The sequence below is a fragment of the Osmerus eperlanus genome, chromosome 5 (genome assembly GCF_963692335.1).
Source record: "Osmerus eperlanus chromosome 5, fOsmEpe2.1, whole genome shotgun sequence".
NCBI classification, from domain to species: Eukaryota; Metazoa; Chordata; class Actinopteri; order Osmeriformes; family Osmeridae; genus Osmerus; species Osmerus eperlanus.
Window position 1 is genome coordinate 2,283,826 of NC_085022.1, and position 20,276 is coordinate 2,304,101.

Sequence of the window (20,276 nt, forward strand, 5' to 3'; positions counted from 1 at the left end):
CTTCCACCCAGATCTTCTCGTAGCGTTTCTCCCATGGTACCCCTTCATTGGTTTCTTCTCTTTTTTGATCTCTCCTTTCCTCCTCCTCCTCCTCTTCCTCTCCAGCGCGGAACCCCACAGGGCTGAGGTGGTACGGGTTACTTAGGTCTAACTCTGATACGTCTAACGCAACATCTCTCTCCTTTGATGGCATGAGTGAACAAAAAAAATATGGTTAACCACAAAGCCAACACAAAAAGGGGGATCCACAACACATTAGTTACCAAACCACAGAATTACAGAAAGGGATCGAGGAACCATCCAATCACAACACTGCTAGATGAATAGGATACTCCTAGATTTAGACCCACCTCTGGTGGCCCCTCTATTGGTCGCTCCTCCTCTGGAAAGTCCTCCTCCAATGGGGACTCCTCCCTCAATTGGGGCTCCTCCAATGGTGACTCCTTCCTTGTTGGGGGCTCCTCCAATGGGGACCCTTCCCTCACTGGAGACTCCTCCCTCAACAGCGGCTCCTCCAATGGGGGCTCCTCCTCTGGTAGCTCCTCCCCCAGCTCTGGGCTGTTCTCTCTCTCCTGATCTTCCGGTGACGGCTCACGCACACCTTGCTCTGCAGGGGAGCACAGGAGACAGCCAGGCCAGTCTTACTGAGACCTGCTGTCAACACACGTACACAAATAGTCCTGCTTAACGAACCGTCAGGGTAGTCCTCACCTGGGCTCAACACTCCTTCACTTTCAGCAATATTTGGCAGAGGTGCGGCAGCTTTGAGCAGGCTGGAGGTAGAGGCCACCTGGTCGGAGTCCCAATCCGAGTCTTGGAGCACCACGGGGGAAAAAAAAACGTGAGTTCACATAATGAAAGGAGGACAATTAGCTTCAAATGAGCTTCTCCAACAGCAGAACCCTCCTCTACCCACACCTTCTTCACTCTCAGCTCTCTGAGGCAGAGTCTTCCTGACCCGGGGCTGGGGACATGGCAGGGACAGGCCAGGAGAGCGAGGCGTGGAGGAGCGCGGGATCGGCAGTGGAGGGGTGTCTGCCGGAGAGGATCTCCCGCCCGAGTTGCGGCTGCTCCTCTGGCCTGGAGGGGGTACTGGAGGGGCGTCCTGCTCCTGGGCCTCGGGCAGGGGGACAGGGAAGGCCTCGGGCAGCTGCTCTGCTCCTGGGGAGGGCACTCTGCGGCCAGGGAGGGTTCTCCGGCTTGTGGTGCTGGCTGTGTCCCAGTCGGAAGCATCTGTAGCGAAGACGATGAACATGTTTGAAGTGTGGCATGAAACTCCAGTGTTCAGCCTGGCTATTTGACCTCTACAGCAGCTTCTATGGTCTCTACCTGATCTAGAGTACTCACTACAGCAACCGTATAACCACTGTTATATATATATATATATAACTGACCTGCTAGATTTTTGGGAGATTCTTTAGTATGTAAAGTGAAGGGGGGAAAAGACATTCAATAGTGATTGGTTCCTTTTTTCAAATGATGCTTTTTGATGTTAGAATTGTCTGATTGTTACCTTCAAGATCATCCACATCACCCAGCCCAAGTTCATCCATAATGTCTGTAACAGAATAACAGACATGTATACATTTATAATGCATATCAATTCTGAAGTGGGTGCAATGTATATCCATGCTACAGGGTAGAAGCATAAGCTCTGAGGGTTTCACGTCACCTGTCTTTCTGTCAGCATCTCCTTTGGATAACTCCAGCTTGCTTATAAAAGACAGTGGTTCCCTTTTAATCCTCCCTATCTGTTGAGAAGCAAGATACCGTTTTAGATACACATACAAAACACCTGACACTTGGTCAAATGGACTTGCATAGCTGACCTCACCTCCTTGTCTGGGATGGCAGTGTCATTCCCATTACCAACAGCAACATCCTCCTCATCCTCCTCCTCCTCCTCCTCTGGGTCATTCTTTAAAACTGTCATTTAATTACAACAATGCAACAGGTGAGACACCTTAGAAGAGGACAGGAGCCAACAGACCGACAAGGAAGACAGCACAGATCTGGTGCAGTTAGATGAGCTGGTGATGGTGAGGGTGCTGTCTGAAGGAGCTGGTGATGGTGAGGGTGCTGTATGAAGGAGCTGGTGATGGTGAGGGTGCTGTCTGAAGGAGCTGGTGATGGTGCTGTATGAAGGAGCTGGTGATGGTGAGGGTGCTGTCTGAAGGAGCTGGTGATGGTGCTGTATGAAGGAGCTGGTGATGGTGAGGGTGCTGTCTGAAGGAGCTGGTGATGGTGCTGTATGAAGGAGCTGGTGATGGTGAGGGTGCTGTCTGAAGGAGCTGGTGATGGTGCTGTATGAAGGAGCTGGTGATGGTGAGGGTGCTGTCTGAAGGAGCTGGTGATGGTGCTGTATGAAGGAGCTGGTGATGGTGAGGGTGCTGTCTGAAGGAGCTGGTGATGGTGAGGGTGCTGTATGAAGGAGCTGGTGATGGTGCTGTATGAAGGAGCTGGTGATGGTGAGGGTGCTGTCTGAAGGAGCTGGTGATGGTGCTGTATGAAGGAGCTGGTGATGGTGAGGGTGCTGTCTGAAGGAGCTGGTGATGGTGCTGTATGAAGGAGCTGGTGATGGTGAGGGTGCTGTATGAAGGAGCTGGTGATGGTGCTGTATGAAGGAGCTGGTGATGGTGAGGGTGCTGTATGAAGGAGCTGGTGATGGTGATGGTGCTGTATGAAGGAGCTGGTGATGGTGCTGTATGAAGGAGCTGGTGATGGTGAGGGTGCTGTCTGAAGGAGCTGGTGATGGTGCTGTATGAAGGAGCTGGTGATGGTGAGGGTGCTGTATGAAGGAGCTGGTGATGGTGCTGTATGAAGGAGCTGGTGATGGTGAGGGTGCTGTATGAAGGAGCTGGTGATGGTGATGGTGCTGTATGAAGGAGCTGGTGATGGTGCTGTATGAAGGAGCTGGTGATGGTGAGGGTGCTGTATGAAGGCAGAACAGTGGGGATATCTCTCATGCAGGCCATGCTCTGTGCGCTGGATGAAGTGAAAGGTGGTTAATAGGGAATGGGTGAGCATTCAAAGCCGTTCTGCATTCTCTGGTCTCAGAGGGACACAAAGGCATGCTTTGTGTTTTGGGTCGGAGTTTGCGACTGATTCGATTTAAATACAGCAACTCCCAAAAAAAGAGTTTAATCAAAGGATCCGGAAAGTCCAAAAGTTACTCAGACACAAGCACGCCCAGCCCAGCTTGTCCCCCCCCCTGAGCCCACGTCTGGGTTCACATTCTAAAGGGGACAATGTGATGGTGATGCTGTGGATGCATGGAGTCATGGTGAGTCCTCTGGTATGGTTGACATGCTGTTGAGATCCAGCGGGCTACAGAAACATTCCTACCCGCTCCCTGGCTTCCTCCACTCCTCCACTGCTCTACACACGGCGTCCTATAGCTCCCTAACCCCCTCGAGAAAGAGGGGACGTATAACCGGTCTGGAAAAGGAACGTGATGAAGGCCGGAAATATTTGTTAAATAGGCGTTAGATAATACAGAACGGGACATGGAACACATACATTGCTGCATGTAAACACGTCATACTGGACATCAAAAAGAGTCGTTTTATGAGGTTACGGCTTTTTGTATGAAGGCTGTACCTCTTCAGCAGCATGAAATGATAGCTGGAATGATCTTATAGAAAGCATAGGTAGACTATGTAAAGGTCACTTTTAATTGATAATACATACCTAAAGGAAAGGACAAAATAAAATACAATAAAGATATATTAACCTTCTTTGCCCTCCTCGGAAATACTGGACATGATGTGCGCCTTGGTCAGGGAACTCTGGTCCTCCCTGTGAGGTTTCTTTGGACTGTCAGAACAAGACTGAAAGGAAGAAAATATATCTGTAAGTCACTTTGACCACTTACATTACCTGATGTAACTAACTTGAATTCAGATCCTAGCTCATTCTGTACCTCAGAATCCCAGGAGTCATCTTCATCTTCTCCCTTCTCCAGACCCAACTCAGACAGGAAATCTGTCGGGGAAAGAATGACATGGATCTAATTAGATCATGTTCATTTGTAGCATTGTCATGCTACATGCTAATACCATTAAACATTTTCATAACATGAATGACCTCTTTGTTGTTCTTTGGAGTTATCACTTTTGGGGACTGGTGTTTGATTCCCGGCTGTAAGGGAATCATCCTCTTCAGTTTGATGGTTCATCTTTCCTTTAACAACCTCCCCAACCTCTTTGGATTCTCCCTCTTCCCTCTCCTCTTCTTCATCACCTTCCTCCTCATCTGAGTCTTTCTCCTGTTCAAAGAAAATGTTCTGTCACTTTTAATTCACGCGCTTGCTGAACAAGGCAGCAATGAGCTTAAAGCGATCATGCATTAAATAATACATTACCGAAGAGAGGCAGCTTGCTCAAGCTGTATGGTCTCACATTTTGTACTTTTTAAAATTATTTAACCATAAAAACTTGATGACTTGAAATTACTTGTCAAACTTTCAAATACTTTGAACAGCAAGTCTGAACCTTAATCATCTAAATGCATCCATTTCTTTATCCTGCAAGAAAATATCTTATGGAGCAACAATCAGGCAACATCAGACCTGTAACACATCTAAATGAGTTTCTCACAGCTAACAGACCAACTGCACCACACAGATGCCTAATGTCTACTTGCACTACTCACAACCTGTCTTACCTGTGCAAAAGACACCTCAGACATTTCCTTTATAAAATTATCTACCTCATTTTCAACCGGTGAGTCCACATCAACATCATCAATGTCAGTTTGTGGGATTTCCTCATCAGAAACGTCACTGCTGTCAGGCTCCAGAACCCCTGAGACATAACCTTGGCCTGTGGTAGGTGCGCATAACAGTTCATCATCTTTCTCTGGCTCTTCCTCAAAGCTATCCAACAACTCGGAGGTCTGTTGTGCTGTTCCAGACTCTGGCTCAGGAACGTCTATGTCTGTAGTAGGAGCAGCCTCCCTGTGCTTGGGTGCCGGGTGATCCTCATCAGGCTCAGAAGGGTCTTCGTCGCTTGAAACGTTTCCAAACATGCTGCTGGTCTCGCGATGGGGTTCACTGGTCTCGTGATGGGGTTCACTGGTCTCGTGATGGGGTTCACTGGTCTCGTGATGGGGTTCACTGGTCTCGTGATGGGGTTCACTGGTCTCGTGATGGGGTTCACTGGTCTCGTGATGGGGTTCACCAGTGTTTGTTGGATTTGGACTTGGTTTAAGTCGGTCCTTGTCACCCGAGTCCCTCTCATCCTCTTGTCCTGGGCATTCGTCCACAATGTCGTCAGAATCATTCGCCTCATCAGGAACTCTGAGTGTCCCACTGGCAAAGTCATATTGCAGTTTTTGGTCTTGGCTGTCCGAATCTCCACTGTTCTCATCTTTGCCGCTCACGTTGAGTCCATCCTCCTTGTTGCCGTCTGTCTCTTTCTCATGCTGCCAAGAGTCCTCGTCTGTCTCAGCTTCCCCTACAATCATCGACACAGGGACATCCTCCTCCTCTTCATCATCTCCAGCCTCAATGTTTAGATATTCTAAGACGTCCAATTCACTGGATCCTTGTTTAAACTTCTGGTCATTTGCGCTGAGGGGTCTGGAAACCGGGGAGTGTATATTTCTAGGTGTTGAGGGGCCACTTTGTCTAGGTGTTGAGGTGGCACTTTGTCTAGGTGTTGAGGTAGCACTTTGTCTAGGTGTTGAGGGGCCACTTTTCAAGACAACATCTTGATCAGCATCCTCCACCCTCCGATTAGGGGTCAGTGAAGGAGTCAGCACTTTGCTTGGGGACATTGTTTCTAACTTCTGTAAAGGGTTTTGTTCAGTGGATTCCATGGTTGCCATTTTCTCCTTATCTTCATCATCATCATCATCATCCCAGCTATCATATGCCATCTTTTTACCCTCATCTTCTTTGCTTCCCATTTTTGGAGAACCATCAATGGATGCATCTCCATCATCCTCCTCCTCCTCCTCCTTTTCATCTTCAGATACAACTTCTCCAGAGGCATTTCTGTCCTCCGGCTTTGGAGATTCCTCTGGAGGGTCTTCATCACCGGCTAACTCCTCTGGAGGGTCTTCATCACCGGCTAACTCCTCTGGAGGGTCGTCATCACCGGCTAACTCCTCTGGAGGGTCTTCATCACCGGCTAACTCCTCTGGAGGGTCGTCATCACCGGCTAACTCCTCTGGAGGGTCGTCATCACCGGCTAACTCCTCTGGAGGGTGTTCATCACCGGCTAACTCCTCTGGAGGGTCTTCATCACCGGCTAACTCCTCTGGAGGGTGTTCATCACCGGCTAGCTCCTCTGGAGGGTGTTCATCACCGGCTAGCTCCTTGGCATCCCCTTCGTCTTCGTCATCCCAGGAGTCATCAGAGCATCGTTGTTCTTCGGCCTTGTGTCTCAAAGATGCAACGCTGCTGACTGGGGTAGGCTTAACCGTCTCTGCTGGACAAAGAACGTCTAAACCCTCGTCTTTAACCGGTTGGGTGTCATCCTTATGATCGTTTTCATCGGAACTGGAGTCCCATGAGGAATTTGGTTCACGTACCTTCGATTTTAGTGATAGGCTTGGTGTTGTCGGTGCTGGTTTTATATCTGCTCCTAGATGGACACCAGCCTTCTGGTCATGTTCCTCTGAAGCGGAATCCCAAGAAGATTTTGGATCCTCTACCTTTGATTTAGGTGACATGCTTTGCAAGTGTGGAGTTGTGGGAACTGGGCTGCCCCCTAAATCTACTGCTTTGCTCTGAGGAGTGTCGGTCCTGACCCCGTCATCTTCAGTTGGTGAGGCACCTCTGTTCTGGTCATTTTCATCAGACGAGGATGCCCATGAGGACTTGCGTTCATCCATCTTTGATTCATGAATCTCTTCATCTAGCTTGTCATCGTCATCTTCTGCCTCAAAAGAATCACCAGAACAGTTCTTCTCTTTGGCTTCCAGTAGGGGACTTCTCATGTTTGGTTTGGCGAAGACTGTAGTACGACCCTTGTTCTTGTCTTCGTCGTCACCATAAGGATCCGTATCATCACTCCAGGAACCTGCATCTACGTTGTCAACATCATTAGCTCCCTCTTCTTCAAATACTTTGTTGTTAAACTCCCTTTGTGATGGAGACCCTACGTGGTGTTGTCGAGCCACAGGCTCTGCAGGAGACGCAGTGAATGAGCAGCTCTGATGATCCGGCGTACATCCAGCTCGTTTTCCTAGGCTGTCATCTTCATCGGAAAATGTTGACTCCACCCTAATGGCTGACACAACACAGCCGTCCTCCACATCTAGTGCCGCAGGGATCCCGTAGCTTGACGATCCAATAGGCGCCTCACTGTCCATTTCCTCATTATCTGGGCTTTTAGCATTGGAAAGATTTTCTGGACCCTGTGTCACGTCATTTAAAAGGCCTTCCATCTCTGAACCAGCTACTGCTGTATTTGAGGAATCTAAAACACACGCAGTTTCACCATCACCACCAACATTTTCAATGTCTGCAGTGCTTGAGGGTTTAGTCAAGTTCTCAGTTCCAACGCCCTCCACTTCCAAGGAAGCCAGAGCAGTAGTAGCCTCGTCTTCCTCTGCATCTTCATCATCCTCCTCCTCCTCCTCTTCTTCTTCTTCTTCATCATCCTCTTCTGCCTCATCATCTTCGCTTTCCTCCTCCTCATCTTCCTCCTCATCGCTTTCCTCCTCCTCCTCTTCCTCCTCATCATCCTCTTCATCTGATTGTCCTTCTTGGTTCTCTTCCGGAGACTCACCCCCTCTCTTACTACCTGAAGGCTGCTCTATGACCTCACTTCCTTCCAGCTCAGGTCCAGCACCTTCTTGTATTAGTTTGTGAAAAGAAAAAAAAAGTACAAAAGAAAGAAAAGAGAAAGGTGTCACAGAAGCTCAACTCACAGTGTTAATTAGTGGCACATTACCTTTCTGGAGCTTAGGACTGGGGTAGAGGTCATCTGGGGAGGTTTGGAAAAGGAGCTGGGTGAGGGGGATATTAGGTGCTGAGGATTTCTGCTGCTAAGAGGTAAAGCCTTGGGGAGGGATGAGTGGCTCTGGGCCTGTCTGTCCTGGCTCTCTCCCTCACACTCAGCCTTCCTCCAGGGCTCTGGAGGATCTGCTACAGCAGTGCAAGGGGGGATAGGGTTACTACACAACCACAGGGTAAACTACCTCACAACTACAAATATGTTTGTACTTACCGCTATTACTTCTCTTCTTGGCGCTACCCATGAGTTTTTTCAGGTTCAGCTTGTTAGGTTTCTGTCAGACAGAAGAACAACAATCACAAACCACACTGATGGCAACGATCACTGTCAGGATAACAGACTCAAAAAAGTACCTTTGGGCTTAAGTCCGAATCATCGTCTTCATCTGAAGAAGGCCAGTCATCGGCAGCACTTTTTGATGCACTTATAATAAAAAAAAGTATAAGAAATTAGTGAGAAAGGGAGACCAATTAGATTCTTAATGGAAAAAACAGGCAACAGACAAAAAAAGATGTACTCACCGACTTACAGACTCTGTTTGTGAATTGTCCTCAGTGTCTGCGAAACAGTATGAAATATTTATCAATATTTATGTATCAGCTCTCATCGTGAGTCTGTCACTTATGATCAATACTTGTTAAGGAACATTGCTAAAACTATATAGCACTACTAGTTCAGACACTTTAATTGAATCAAGGGAGGATGAAGATTGTGATAAGATGTAAAGTAAATCGTAAATCAATTGATCAAAATAATTGAACAGGATTCTATCATCTTCCATCCCTTGAAAATGATCAACTACCATCAACTTTTAGTTCAGTGTGTCTGATCTTGAGGTGTTATTTTCAAAACTACAGCCACTTGCAGTAATACCTCTCCCTGCTTTACTTGCTCCACGTTCTAGATCCAGTGAAGCGATGTTGCATGAGGAGTAAATGAAATATTCAAGGTGAATGACAAACATTTACTTCATGGCCTTGATGACCCTAACCCAAATGGCAGCAATTAAGAGCAAAAAATCACCTGCAGAACATGGATACTGACATTTAGACAAACACATCATCTAAATCTTACTGATGATTACCTTTCTGGGAAATCCTGAGATTTTTTTAGGAACACATCTGATAAAAGACAGTTTGCTCTTATTCAACAAAATGTTGGCCTGCAAGTCAGCAGCCGCACACACGACCACATTACGAGAAGCTCTGGACCTACCATCTCTGTCAGTGGCCGGCCCTCCTAGCGTAAAGCCCGCTTCCACTCCTTGTGAGGAGCTGCCCATCACGGAGGACTGCTTCTTCTTGCTCGGGACGAGATGTGAGGGGGAAGGCATCGACCTCCGCTTGGTTCCATGCTCAATAATGAGATGGGAACAACTGTAATACACAGAAGATGTTCATCCGCAGTGTTCACCAACAGCCTTCAAGTAAAGTGCTGCTTCCATCTCCCACTAGCCAGGGGTGCATCATTAAGGGCTGAATGATGGGACATACAGCCTACCCTGGTGTTGGTAGAGGTAAGGTTTCAACACTCACGCATGATGTCCATTCATCACTGCGTAGTCGTCTGACGACCACCCGTTAGTGTCCTTCACTGTGATGTCTGCGTCACACTGCAAGAGCAGGCGCACCATGCTGATCTGTCCATTACATGCAGCTATCATCAACGGCGACCTAGATGTGTGAAAAACACATATACTGCTGTTAATACAATACACATGACGCATATGTAATTGTAATCATTTTGCAATATCATAAATGTGCCTCCTTCTGTAACACCGACCTTCGCCCCTGATCTGCAGTGTTCACATTAGCACCTTCCTTCAAGAGAAACTCTGCCATCTCTATGTGGTTCTCTTTCACTGCCATGGTCAAGGGGGTATACCCTTCCTGCAAACACATTACACCTCATTTCTACATGCAGCACTGGTAAATCTGTTGAGCAAGTGCGTAAATAAAATGCATGTTAATACACATTATAACAGAACATCTCTGCTGTTTATGTGACTACAAAGAAACACTACCAAAACGAATGGCTTTTAACAGCATTCAAGAGATCTCCTCCCAGCTCTCTTGTTTCCACGGTAACCCTTCTTGTTCTGGTTTGAATGATGGCAGAGGTACAGAGCCTGACACAATATCTGTTCTCTAGCAAATATACGGTTTCATCTGTGCTCTGGTCATTCATTCGCATCGGCCAGACCAGGGTGTTCTGTGTTCAACCCTGGTCCTCAGGGTGCACGGTCCTGCATGTTTTAGATGTTTCCCTGCTCCAACACACCTGATTCTAATGAATGGGTTATTATCAAGTTCTGTGGCAGCCTGATAACGACCATTCATTAGAATCAGGTGTGCTGGAGCAGGGAAACATCTAAAACATACAGGACAGTGGACCCTGAGGAACAGGATTGAACACCCCTGGGCTAGACTCTAAGCACCGACACTCGGTGTGTTCTGAGCCGTGAACCCAGACCAGCAGCCCCTCTCCCCGGGACATGGCTGACCTTGTTCTGAGCGTTGATGTTGGCCTTGTGCTCCAGGAGCAGGCTGGCGGTGGAGATGGCAGGGATGCAGGCGGCCAGGTGCAGGGCCGTGTTCCCGTTGATGTCCAGGAGGTTAGGATCAGCCTCGTGCCCCAGCAGAGGAGCCACGCAGCGGTCCTGCTGGCTCTGCACCGCCTACGGGTGAACGCACACGCACACTTGAGTCGAGTGTAAAACGGTAAACGTTAGAACGCAAGTGACATGGAGGAGACGTGGGGAAACTGAGGTCAGATTGGGGACGAGTGTAGGTCATTTGAAGCGACTCATCGTCTCTTGTCGTTTCAGGCGTGGCTGGTATGAACTTTCAGAAGCATTTCACGGGGCCGTGTATAGGAACCTCACATCATGTTGCATTTACCTTCATCAAGGCGGACCTGTTTTGATTGTCGCATAAGTTGAGCTTTGCTTTGCTCTCAACCAGGAACTGGACCACCTCTGCATGTCCATTGGCACAAGCAATGTGAAGTGCTGTTCTGTAAGTAGAATATGGGTGACAATGAGTTCTTTAATCTAAATAAACCCTTTTGGATAAGTGGTTTGGATTTCAGGTAGTTAGGCCAGCTGGAAGATACCAGACAGAAGGCTGGTCAGTATTAGCTACAACTACACACACTTAACAGGTACAGCCGTACAAACAAACTATAAAAAAGTGAACACAAAAAGCAAGTGTGGACCATATTTTTACAGTTACCTTAGAGTTACTCATGATAACATCGAGGCTAATTATGAAAATTAACTCCAGTACTCCACTTACACCATTCTCAAGCCGAGTACCATGCATTGTCAGTCTGAGGTAACAAGATCTTCGCTTGTAACATAAGTAGAAAAGTACCAAAGACCAGATGTGATAAAAGTCCTGCTGCCTGTTAAGTATTTCCTACCTGTTCTCCTTGTCAAGTTGATTGATATCATTTTTCTTGGCAAGCTGCTTTAGCTTTGCCAAGTCACCCACAGAAGCAGCCTTGTGGACCTTCCCGAGGTCCTTGTCTTTCAGATCATAACCAACGGACAGAACACTCCCTGAGTCGGAGGCGTTTGGAGAAAAACCTTTCTTTTTCTTTGTGAAGTTAAATATCTTCTTCATTGTATATGGTTGCACCGTTGACAGTAAAGCGACAGCATTGCATTTGCAGTGTCACTACCTGGCGCTCAGGTACCGCTGGAAGCTCACCACAGGTGTCTTTCCCATCCCTAAAAATAAAACAAGCAAAGCGGATTAGAAACTGAACAAAGCCGGTCTGACACACGGCAATGTAGCCGTTAGACAGTGTAAATTTCAAAGAGGACATTTCAATTAGCTAACGTTAACGTTCATATGCAGGCTAAACAGGTAGATCATACAGAAAAGACAGCATTACATTAATGACTAACTTGGCTAGAGCTAGCAAGGTACGTTTCAATGTTCCTAAAAATAGATAGGTGGGTACTTTATTAATCCCAAAGGGAAATTGCGGCGTCACAGCACTGCAGTCCAGATTAGAAGAAACCAGTAGAGCTACAGTATCAAACATAAAAATAACATTCATATGTGCTTCAGATATGTGGTAACAATGACCTGACATTTACTTTAGTAAATGACTAAATGTAAATGTACCCATAACGGACACATTCAATTACACTGGCGGATAGACAAGTTGGTAGGTTTAGGTAGTTTCATTTAAGCATTGTTGAGTATGCTTGTAGTACTGTACTGCTGTCTAAGATACAGTTGTCAAGCTCTTTAAAATTAAAGGTCATATTGGAAAGCTAGCTGCCAGAAAGCTAGGCTACCTACCGTCCCCTCGCGCCTCTTTTAATTTAATATTTTGATAACCTTGGTTGACATCAAGCGGTCGTACCTTACTACAGAAGTGATATAACCATGCACTGGATATCGTAAAAGATCATCTATTTAACCGTAAATAAGGTTAGCTAGTCTAGGTAGTTCCTTGGCATCTTTAGCTTTCTTGCTAACAGGCTCAGTATGAGCGTCAAGAAGGAACGTTGATCCAGTCCGTTACCATGACAACCAATGGCAAGAAACCGTCTGGGGGGACGAGGGTTTAAGCTTCGATTTTAATAAGACTTGCTAGGCCCCCTTAACACCCAGATATTTAAACGTGTATGCATTAATTGATTGCAAATCAAAGGGAAATAATTTAATTACTCGAAACGTTAACTTCGTTCAACACATAATACAGAATCTAACATTCTTTTACTGTACCAGACTAGCAACTGTTGATTGAGTAGCTTCTAATAGTGCTATCTTGCCATCCACGTCGATAGTCGCGTCCAACACAGAAGACCGCGATATTTGAATTTGAGCCAAACAGTCTTGGTACTACATACTTAGCTAGCTACTTAGCTCCTGATTTGTGATATGAAGTCACCTAACGTTACTAAAGCCGAATAGCTAGAGCTAGCAGCTTAAACAGATAATGAAGTTTCGGTTGGCTGTGTTAGAAACACTAGTTATCTAGCTAGCTAAGTTGGTTAGCCAGCCTGCAACAGACTGTGGTCGGAAAGGTGTCTCGCTAACGTTACTGATACGACTACATCAACTAGCACATAGCTACTGTAGCTGTAGTACAGCTACAGTAGCTAGAGCTAGTTAGGATGATACAAAACGTAAACATAACATTGCTAGAATAAATAGTTACCCACGACCAGCGATCCGTGAGTACATGGACTTGCACACACCTTAAGGCAGCTATATTCCGAAATAGTGAGAAAAAGTTCAGCAAAAAACTTGACACACTAACCTGTTGATCACCTCAAAAATAAGCTTCCACACTACTTTGCTACAGACATGTAGCCTACCATGTTGCTATTCCATTGATCCAATCAGAAGTCAGCGTTGTCAAATGTTTCCACTAAACTGACCAATAGAGTGGTCTTGTCATACAGTCAAACTACAAATAGCCGGACCACATGCAATTATACACATATTTGAGGGTACGTTTCCATAGCCGACGATGTTACTACACCAGCAACCCAAACCGGGAATACTTGCACATATTGTGAATCAAACCTTTCTGATTTTATAATGTACCCAATGCATAGTTGTTTTTGACCTGATCCTGCTGGCGAAAACCACTTCTTCTACCACTTTTTCTACCACTACTACTGCTAACTTCTACCTCTACAACTAGTACGACTTCTGTCAAATCATATCATGATAAATTCAAAGATATCATTTTTTAAATAATTATTTTACGTATTATATGATGGCGAAAACATACATGATAATAAACCTATTTAAACTATGATGATCGTGTTGGAATGGTGGTTTTCCCACTAGATGGCGTAAATTACTTACATGAACTGGTAGAAGGCAGCTTGTACGTTTAGTGGAGACGGCCTCATCATTGCTTCGGCGAAAGTGCTTGATTTAAGCAGGAGCTGAGTGTGACTGTCTGAATATCTAATACAAATCTGATCTCCATTTGGTGCACATTCTGCCGCTCTAGCAAACATATGGACTATTAGACCAGTACAATCCAACTTCATTGACATTTGATTGAATAGAAATGTTATGTGCAATAGCCTATAATCTAATAGCTGTGACAAATACTCACTTAACTGCTATTTGATTTCGCCTGATTACTATTCTTCCACTGATCTCACCCTGTACAAGGAAGGCTTGAGGGTACAGAAGAGGCATATTGTCTACTGCCAGCCACGCAATTAGATCATTGTCTAATGAAGAGTAGTAAAAATTGAATCAATGTCATACACTAAAGCACAGTGTCAAACATTTGCCTACAGTTGCGAAGATTTGTAAACGTGACTGCTAACCTCATTTTAGGACAGTTTTTTAAAAGTTTTTTTTGAAATAAATCTTTACGATTACCAGTGTGTGTTGTCCTTTGAAACGGTACCCTTTCCCATACTTACACGAAGCACACTTAAGTCTGTCCCATGTGAGTGGCTTTGACATAACCTCAGGCCCAGTGAAGCGGAAGGACAGAGTCTAATGTATATGAGGGTGATGAGGAAGGAGATCCAAACAGAGATTTAATGAGGGATTATGTCTGCCTGCACAGCATTTGGTCACTCTCAGAGGCCTGTGCTTCGGTCAGGGCACATACCGTACAGTAGCCTAGGTGGCACAACTCTGAATGCATACATTTTATGTTGTTACGTAACTGTAACATAGTCTTGAATTTAAGCCTATCATCAACAGGACTTTTCACAGTCTCATCTCTGTCTGTATTATAGATCTGGAGATGGTTGGTCATGGTTGCACATAGTGGGGTTAGAAACTGACATCTCTGGATAGGAAGGAGCACCCAAAGCTGGTGTTTGTTTTTCTTGAGCTTCAAAAGAATCAGTTTTATTTAGCACAGTCTTTGCCATTCCCAAGGCCACAGCCCCAGACCTCTCCCTGCTGTGGGTCTTAGTGGTGCCCTCACTTTGTTCATGTTTACATTAGACAAATTGGATGTTTATTTTTTCTAATTTTACTGACTTTATAACCTCTCCCCACCCCGCCGCCCAGTAAACTCAAGGTTACAAATTTGTCTGACACATCTCTTTCATTATCTATATATAAAGATCAATAATGTATTGATTTTTATATAGATATTTATAAAAACATATCTGCATATGTATTTTTTTATTGTGCAGTATGTGACCATGATGGTCATGCTGTGATGCATGTGTTTCGTATCTGTGGTAACAGGGAAACCTGGGCACAGAATGACGTTACTAAGAACCAGCTGATGGCTGCCCTGGCCTCCGAACGCACCCTTCCACGGGTCATGATAAACGGCTACAGGCTCAACCAGGGGCGTAGCCAGGACATTATTTTTGGGGGGACCAGCTCTGGCCAGTCTTTTATTTGGGGTGGCACTTGATTGTCAAAAACTACTATTTTAAAACTCACACACTGCAACCCTCAGAACAGCAGTTTTCTAACGGTATCCAGTGGTTAGCTGCTAGTCTCCATTGAAGCGCTGTCAGAATGCAGGTACGTTGGTTTGCGTCTTGCGCTGTTGATGGGGGCGTGGCCTAACATGTTGCGAATATGGGGCTGGTAGCTTAAGTGACACATGACAATATAAGACGACTTTATAAAAAATATATTAATGCATTTTTTCAGCTTTATACCGTTTCTGTTCAGGAGGGTTTAAAAAATAAATAAAATAATTGTTTTTGCGAGGTTGGGGGGGCCGGCAGGGTGGCCATTCTCTGACCAATGGTGGCCGTGGCCCCCCCTGGCCACCACGTGGCTATGCCCCTGGGCTCAACACTACCGTGTCACATAGTCTGAAGGAGGAACACAGGGTGATAAATCAACACAACTATATTTAAATCCTCCTTAAATCCTCCGTTCCTTCACTGGAGCGCAGTGACATGAAGTTGCAGGCTTTTATAGGAGGTAGAAGCCAGGGTAACAGAAAGGATATGCCCCCAGCTTACTGTCTTGGAAGCCTAGTGTTTAAACTGTATTGACTAGGGAGAGGATATTTACTGGTGAGTCTAATGTGTCTCTTATGATAAGTGGAATGGATGGAAATATGTTTATACAGGCAAAATGAGAAGAATATCCACGTTCGGTTCACTAGAAACGGATGTGTGACAACCATGAGGAGCTGTGAGGGGAGACTTAGAATGTGTCACGTTACATCAGACCAAACAGTCTGAAAGGGATATCTAGAGAAAGCCTTAGATTTTCTTTCTTTGAAGATAAGTAATGAAAAGTGTTATTTGACTCGTCATGGTGACCTGAAGGGACATCTTGTGCTTTGATCTGCCACCATCAAGTTCTTTTGTAAAAATTTGGAGCATTTTTAGACAACTTGAGACCATAGCTGCAGACCGTGGTGTGTCTTTCCCAAACACAGAGTTCAACAAACCTACATTTGGGAAGCAGAACACAATTGAGATTGCAATTACTAGAATTACGAGACATTACGTGCGAAAAAGGGCATAATTTGGGCTTTCTGACAAAGTAAGGAAAAAAAAAAAAAAAATTGTCTGTGCTTCGTTGAATTTATTACAACTTTTTTATTGATTTACCATTGAACAGTTAGCTGGTAATGATGCACAGGAAATTATTTCACTCCTCTAATGATGGAGTAAAAAACTTTCTAACCCACTCAGTCAGAGACTTTGAATGTTTAAAAATTGAGATATAACGTGATAGTGCTTGAATACTTTTTGAGACGATATTCAATGATAAGCCCATTTTGAGTAATAGACTCCTATTTCAATGTGACAAGTCACTGAGTTATGACTCAATCTGTCAACAGTCGATTTTGGTTCCAGTGGCAATGGCAATAACCGCCACACCATAGCATCTTTAAACTTCCTGAGCCATGAATCATAAGTCAGACAGATATTCTAATTTGAGGTGCAGGGCTTTGGGTACTCCAGGGCATACACAGTCTGGGAAATAACAAATTTGCAGCCAAATGGAGAACATGACCAAAACAATGGATAAGCATAGAATAACAACTTAATTAAACAGACAAGGACACAGATAAGGAAACTAATGATAAATTGATATCATTTTTCCTTCCTATGGTTTTAAATCAACGGCAGAATTGCAAAGTAGATTTGCCTTTTAACTCTATCAATAAATTTAAAAAAATGACATAATATTTTCCTCTGGCATATTTCCTCTCCACAGTAGGGAGCGTGGATGACAGTCAAGTCTGTGTCAGGATGGTTAATGACATTATGATGTGGCTGCATGGTAAGAAGACAGAAGACCTAAGATGAAAAATTGATTTGGAGTTATGGGACATTACACAGTCTGGGACAGTGAGTTTGCTTTTAAGGTATAATCAAACAAAATAAAAAAGCACATGTTTATGTACATTAGTTTAAAACGCTGTAGTTTTTATATTTTGGTTAAACAATGATCAACTATGTTTTAGTAGTATACTGGCTACAGTTTGACCATGACACTAATATGCAAATCTCTCATGGCAGGATTGCTTGTTACTTACCGGCCCATCTTTTGCCAGGCATGTTGTCTGTAAGAGTCGTATTTAGAGAAGGGTGCAGAGGAGGTTATACAGGGTGCAGAGGAGGTTATACAGGGTGCAGAGGAGGTTATACAGGGTGCAGAGGAGGTTATACAGGGTGTAGAGGAGGTTATACAGGGTGCAGAGGAGGTTATAGGTTATACAGGGTGCAGAGGAAGTTATACAGGGTGCAGAGGAGGTTATACAGGGTGCAGAGGAGGTTATACAGGGTGCAGAGGAGGTTATACAGGGTGCAGAGGAGGTTATACAGGGTGCAGAGGAGGTTATACAGGGTGCAGAGGAGGTTATACAGGGTGCAGAGGAGGTTATACAGGGTGTAGAGGAGGTTATACAGGGTGCAGAGGAGGTTATACAGGGTGAAGAGGAGGTTATACAGGGTGCAGAGGAGGTTATACAGGGTGTAGAGGAGGTTATACAGGGTGCAGAGGAGGTTATACAGGGTGCAGAGGAGGTTATACAGGGTGTAGAGGAGGTTATATAGGGTGCAGAGGAGGTTATACAGGGTGTAGAGGAGGTTATACAGGGTGCAGAGGAGGTTATACAGGGTGCAGAGGAGGTTATACAGGGTCCAGAGGAAGTTATACAGGGTGTAGAGGAGGTTATACAGGGTGCAGAGGAGGTTATACAGGGTGTAGAGGAGGTTATACAGGGTGTAGAGGAGGTTATACAGGGTGCAGAGGAAGTTATACAGGGTGTAGAGGAGGTTATACAGGGTGCAGAGGAGGTTATACAGGGTGCAGAGGAGGTTATACAGGGTGCAGAGGAGGTTATACAGGGTGTAGAGGAGGTTATACAGGGTGTAGAGGAGGTTATACAGGGTGTAGAGGAAGTTATACAGGGTGCAGAGGAGGTTATACAGGGTGTAGAGGAGGTTATACAGGGTGCAGAGGAGGTTATACAGGGTGTAGAGGAGGTTATATAGGGTGCAGAGGAGGTTATACAGGGTGTAGAGGAGGTTATACAGGGTGCAGAGGAGGTTATACAGGGTGTAGAGGAGGTTATATAGGGTGCAGAGGAGGTTATACAGGGTGTAGAGGAGGTTATACAGGGTGTAGAGGAGGTTATACAGGGTGTAGAGGAAGTTATACAGGGTGCAGAGGAAGTTATACAGGGTGTAGAGGAGGTTATACAGGGTGCAGAGGAGGTTATACAGGGTGTAGAGGAGGTTATACAGGGTGCAGAGGAGGTTATACAGGGTGCAGAGGAGGTTATACAGGGTGTAGAGGAGGTTATACAGGGTGCAGAGGAGGTTATACAGGGTGTAGAGGAGGTTATACAGGGTGCAGAGGAGGTTATACAGGGTGTAGAGGAGGTTATACAAATGGTTCCATATTCATTGAGAAGACTTTGCTAATTGATTTTCATTTCCAAACCGGACATACAGTATATTAAAAAAAGTTTCAGAATGGTAAAACATTATTCATAACATGTTTATGAATTCATTATATTTATTCAGAATGTGCTGTAATAAGTCTCAAGAGCACCTGCTAGGAAAGTCCATAATACGACCATATTGTTTCCCATAAGGCCATCTGCTTCACAGCATCTCTCATGTTTTGGTACTGGCAACCGAATAAAGAGCAGAGCAAAGTATCTGTCTATCCTGTAAGAATGCAATAGATCTATTTGTAAATATAATCGTTTTTTAAAGTCAGGACTGCACCTGTAAAAAGTGTTCATGAAATGCCTGAGCTTCACAGCGTTTGAAGAATTACCATTTCAACAGACTGACGTGTACTTTAGTCCTGGATAAGATTTTCTTCAAGTCAAAGAAAGAAGCTTTATCACAGTCAATTGTTTTCATCCAAGGCAACAGACTGTGTGAGAGTGTGTGGTAGGTGATTTTGTGCAGCAGGGAGCAATATATTAGAACGGCCAGACAACAGTCAGACGATGGGTTGTTGCAGTCTCACTCACTCTCAGTGCCAGGTCACTGCCTGCACCACTCCACATTCCTCTCTCTCTCTCTCTCTCTCTCTCTCTCTCTCTCTCTCTCTCTCTCTCTCTCTCTCTCTCTCTCTCTCTCTCTCTCTCTCTCTCTCTCTCTCTCTCTCTCTCTCTCTCTCTCTCTCTCTCTCTCTGTCTCTCATGGTGTACAGGTGAGCTGTTCCTCCTCAACTCTCTCATCTCTGATGTCATTATGTCCCTTGCCAGGAAGCAGCCTCAGGCTGGCTGACATGACTGAATGAGTCTGACCTCTCACAGCATGTCTCCTGACCTTCCATCTCCACCACGAGCGTCTCCCTACGTTGTCACAGTGGAGGGCTTGGTTCAAAGCCATCTGGCTTCCACAGGGTTTACTGACAAGGTACAAATCGTTTTAGTTACTCTGTGTGTGTCCCTTCATTTGAGATGCAAAGCTGCCATGACTCATGAAGAAAACAGCTCCGGGGAAACGTTTTTCGTACAAAAGAGCATGCCTCTGCTTTCTAAGTGCTTCCTGAATGTTCACCCAACGTGAGGAGAAATGAGAGGGCCGGCAGTAGCCCGACCCCATCTAGACCTTAGAGATTCCCTGAGTTTAGATTGCAGGGGATGGACCCACCGATCAACTGTGTGTGTGTTTTCACACTGACCCCTACACCCTGATGCCAAAAGGGACCTGACCCCGATAATTGATTCTCATTGTATGAAGACTATTAGTACCAAGAGGTGCAAGACCCTGTTTTGTTTAAAGCAAATCTAACTACATATTTTCCGGTTGTACCCTTCAACCAGGTAGTTGGTCTCCTTTTCATCTCCCACAGTTGAGTTAAAGGTGTTTGGAAACAAGCGTGTGTTGATACGTGA

The 20,276-nt window shown here is 45.2% G+C and overlaps 2 protein-coding genes across 2 annotated transcripts in view; one reads left to right on the forward strand and one right to left on the reverse strand.

Annotated features, from left to right (window-relative positions):
• Window positions 1-13,289, reverse strand: part of si:ch211-272n13.3 (ankyrin repeat domain-containing protein 26) — a 33,867-nt gene extending 20,578 nt beyond the window's left edge. The window contains exons 1-22 of the mRNA XM_062460993.1: window positions 13,189-13,289; window positions 11,391-11,700; window positions 10,868-10,982; window positions 10,471-10,644; window positions 9,750-9,856; window positions 9,503-9,640; window positions 9,183-9,343; window positions 8,489-8,525; window positions 8,321-8,390; window positions 8,181-8,241; window positions 7,905-8,098; window positions 4,087-4,267; window positions 3,923-3,984; window positions 3,734-3,830; window positions 3,346-3,438; window positions 1,835-1,926; window positions 1,673-1,751; window positions 1,514-1,558; window positions 1,395-1,415; window positions 919-1,233; window positions 712-813; window positions 351-607 (exon numbers count right to left, since the gene is read on the reverse strand). Coding sequence (XP_062316977.1) covers window positions 351-607; window positions 712-813; window positions 919-1,233; window positions 1,395-1,415; window positions 1,514-1,558; window positions 1,673-1,751; window positions 1,835-1,926; window positions 3,346-3,438; window positions 3,734-3,830; window positions 3,923-3,984; window positions 4,087-4,267; window positions 7,905-8,098; window positions 8,181-8,241; window positions 8,321-8,390; window positions 8,489-8,525; window positions 9,183-9,343; window positions 9,503-9,640; window positions 9,750-9,856; window positions 10,471-10,644; window positions 10,868-10,982; window positions 11,391-11,593 — 2,604 coding nt within the window. The 5' untranslated portion in view covers window positions 11,594-11,700; window positions 13,189-13,289. The remainder of the gene's footprint in view (window positions 1-350; window positions 608-711; window positions 814-918; window positions 1,234-1,394; window positions 1,416-1,513; window positions 1,559-1,672; window positions 1,752-1,834; window positions 1,927-3,345; window positions 3,439-3,733; window positions 3,831-3,922; window positions 3,985-4,086; window positions 4,268-7,904; window positions 8,099-8,180; window positions 8,242-8,320; window positions 8,391-8,488; window positions 8,526-9,182; window positions 9,344-9,502; window positions 9,641-9,749; window positions 9,857-10,470; window positions 10,645-10,867; window positions 10,983-11,390; window positions 11,701-13,188) is intronic.
• Window positions 1-20,276, forward strand: part of LOC134020774 (E3 ubiquitin-protein ligase AMFR-like) — a 343,986-nt gene that overhangs the window by 193,071 nt on the left and 130,639 nt on the right. The window lies entirely within an intron of this gene.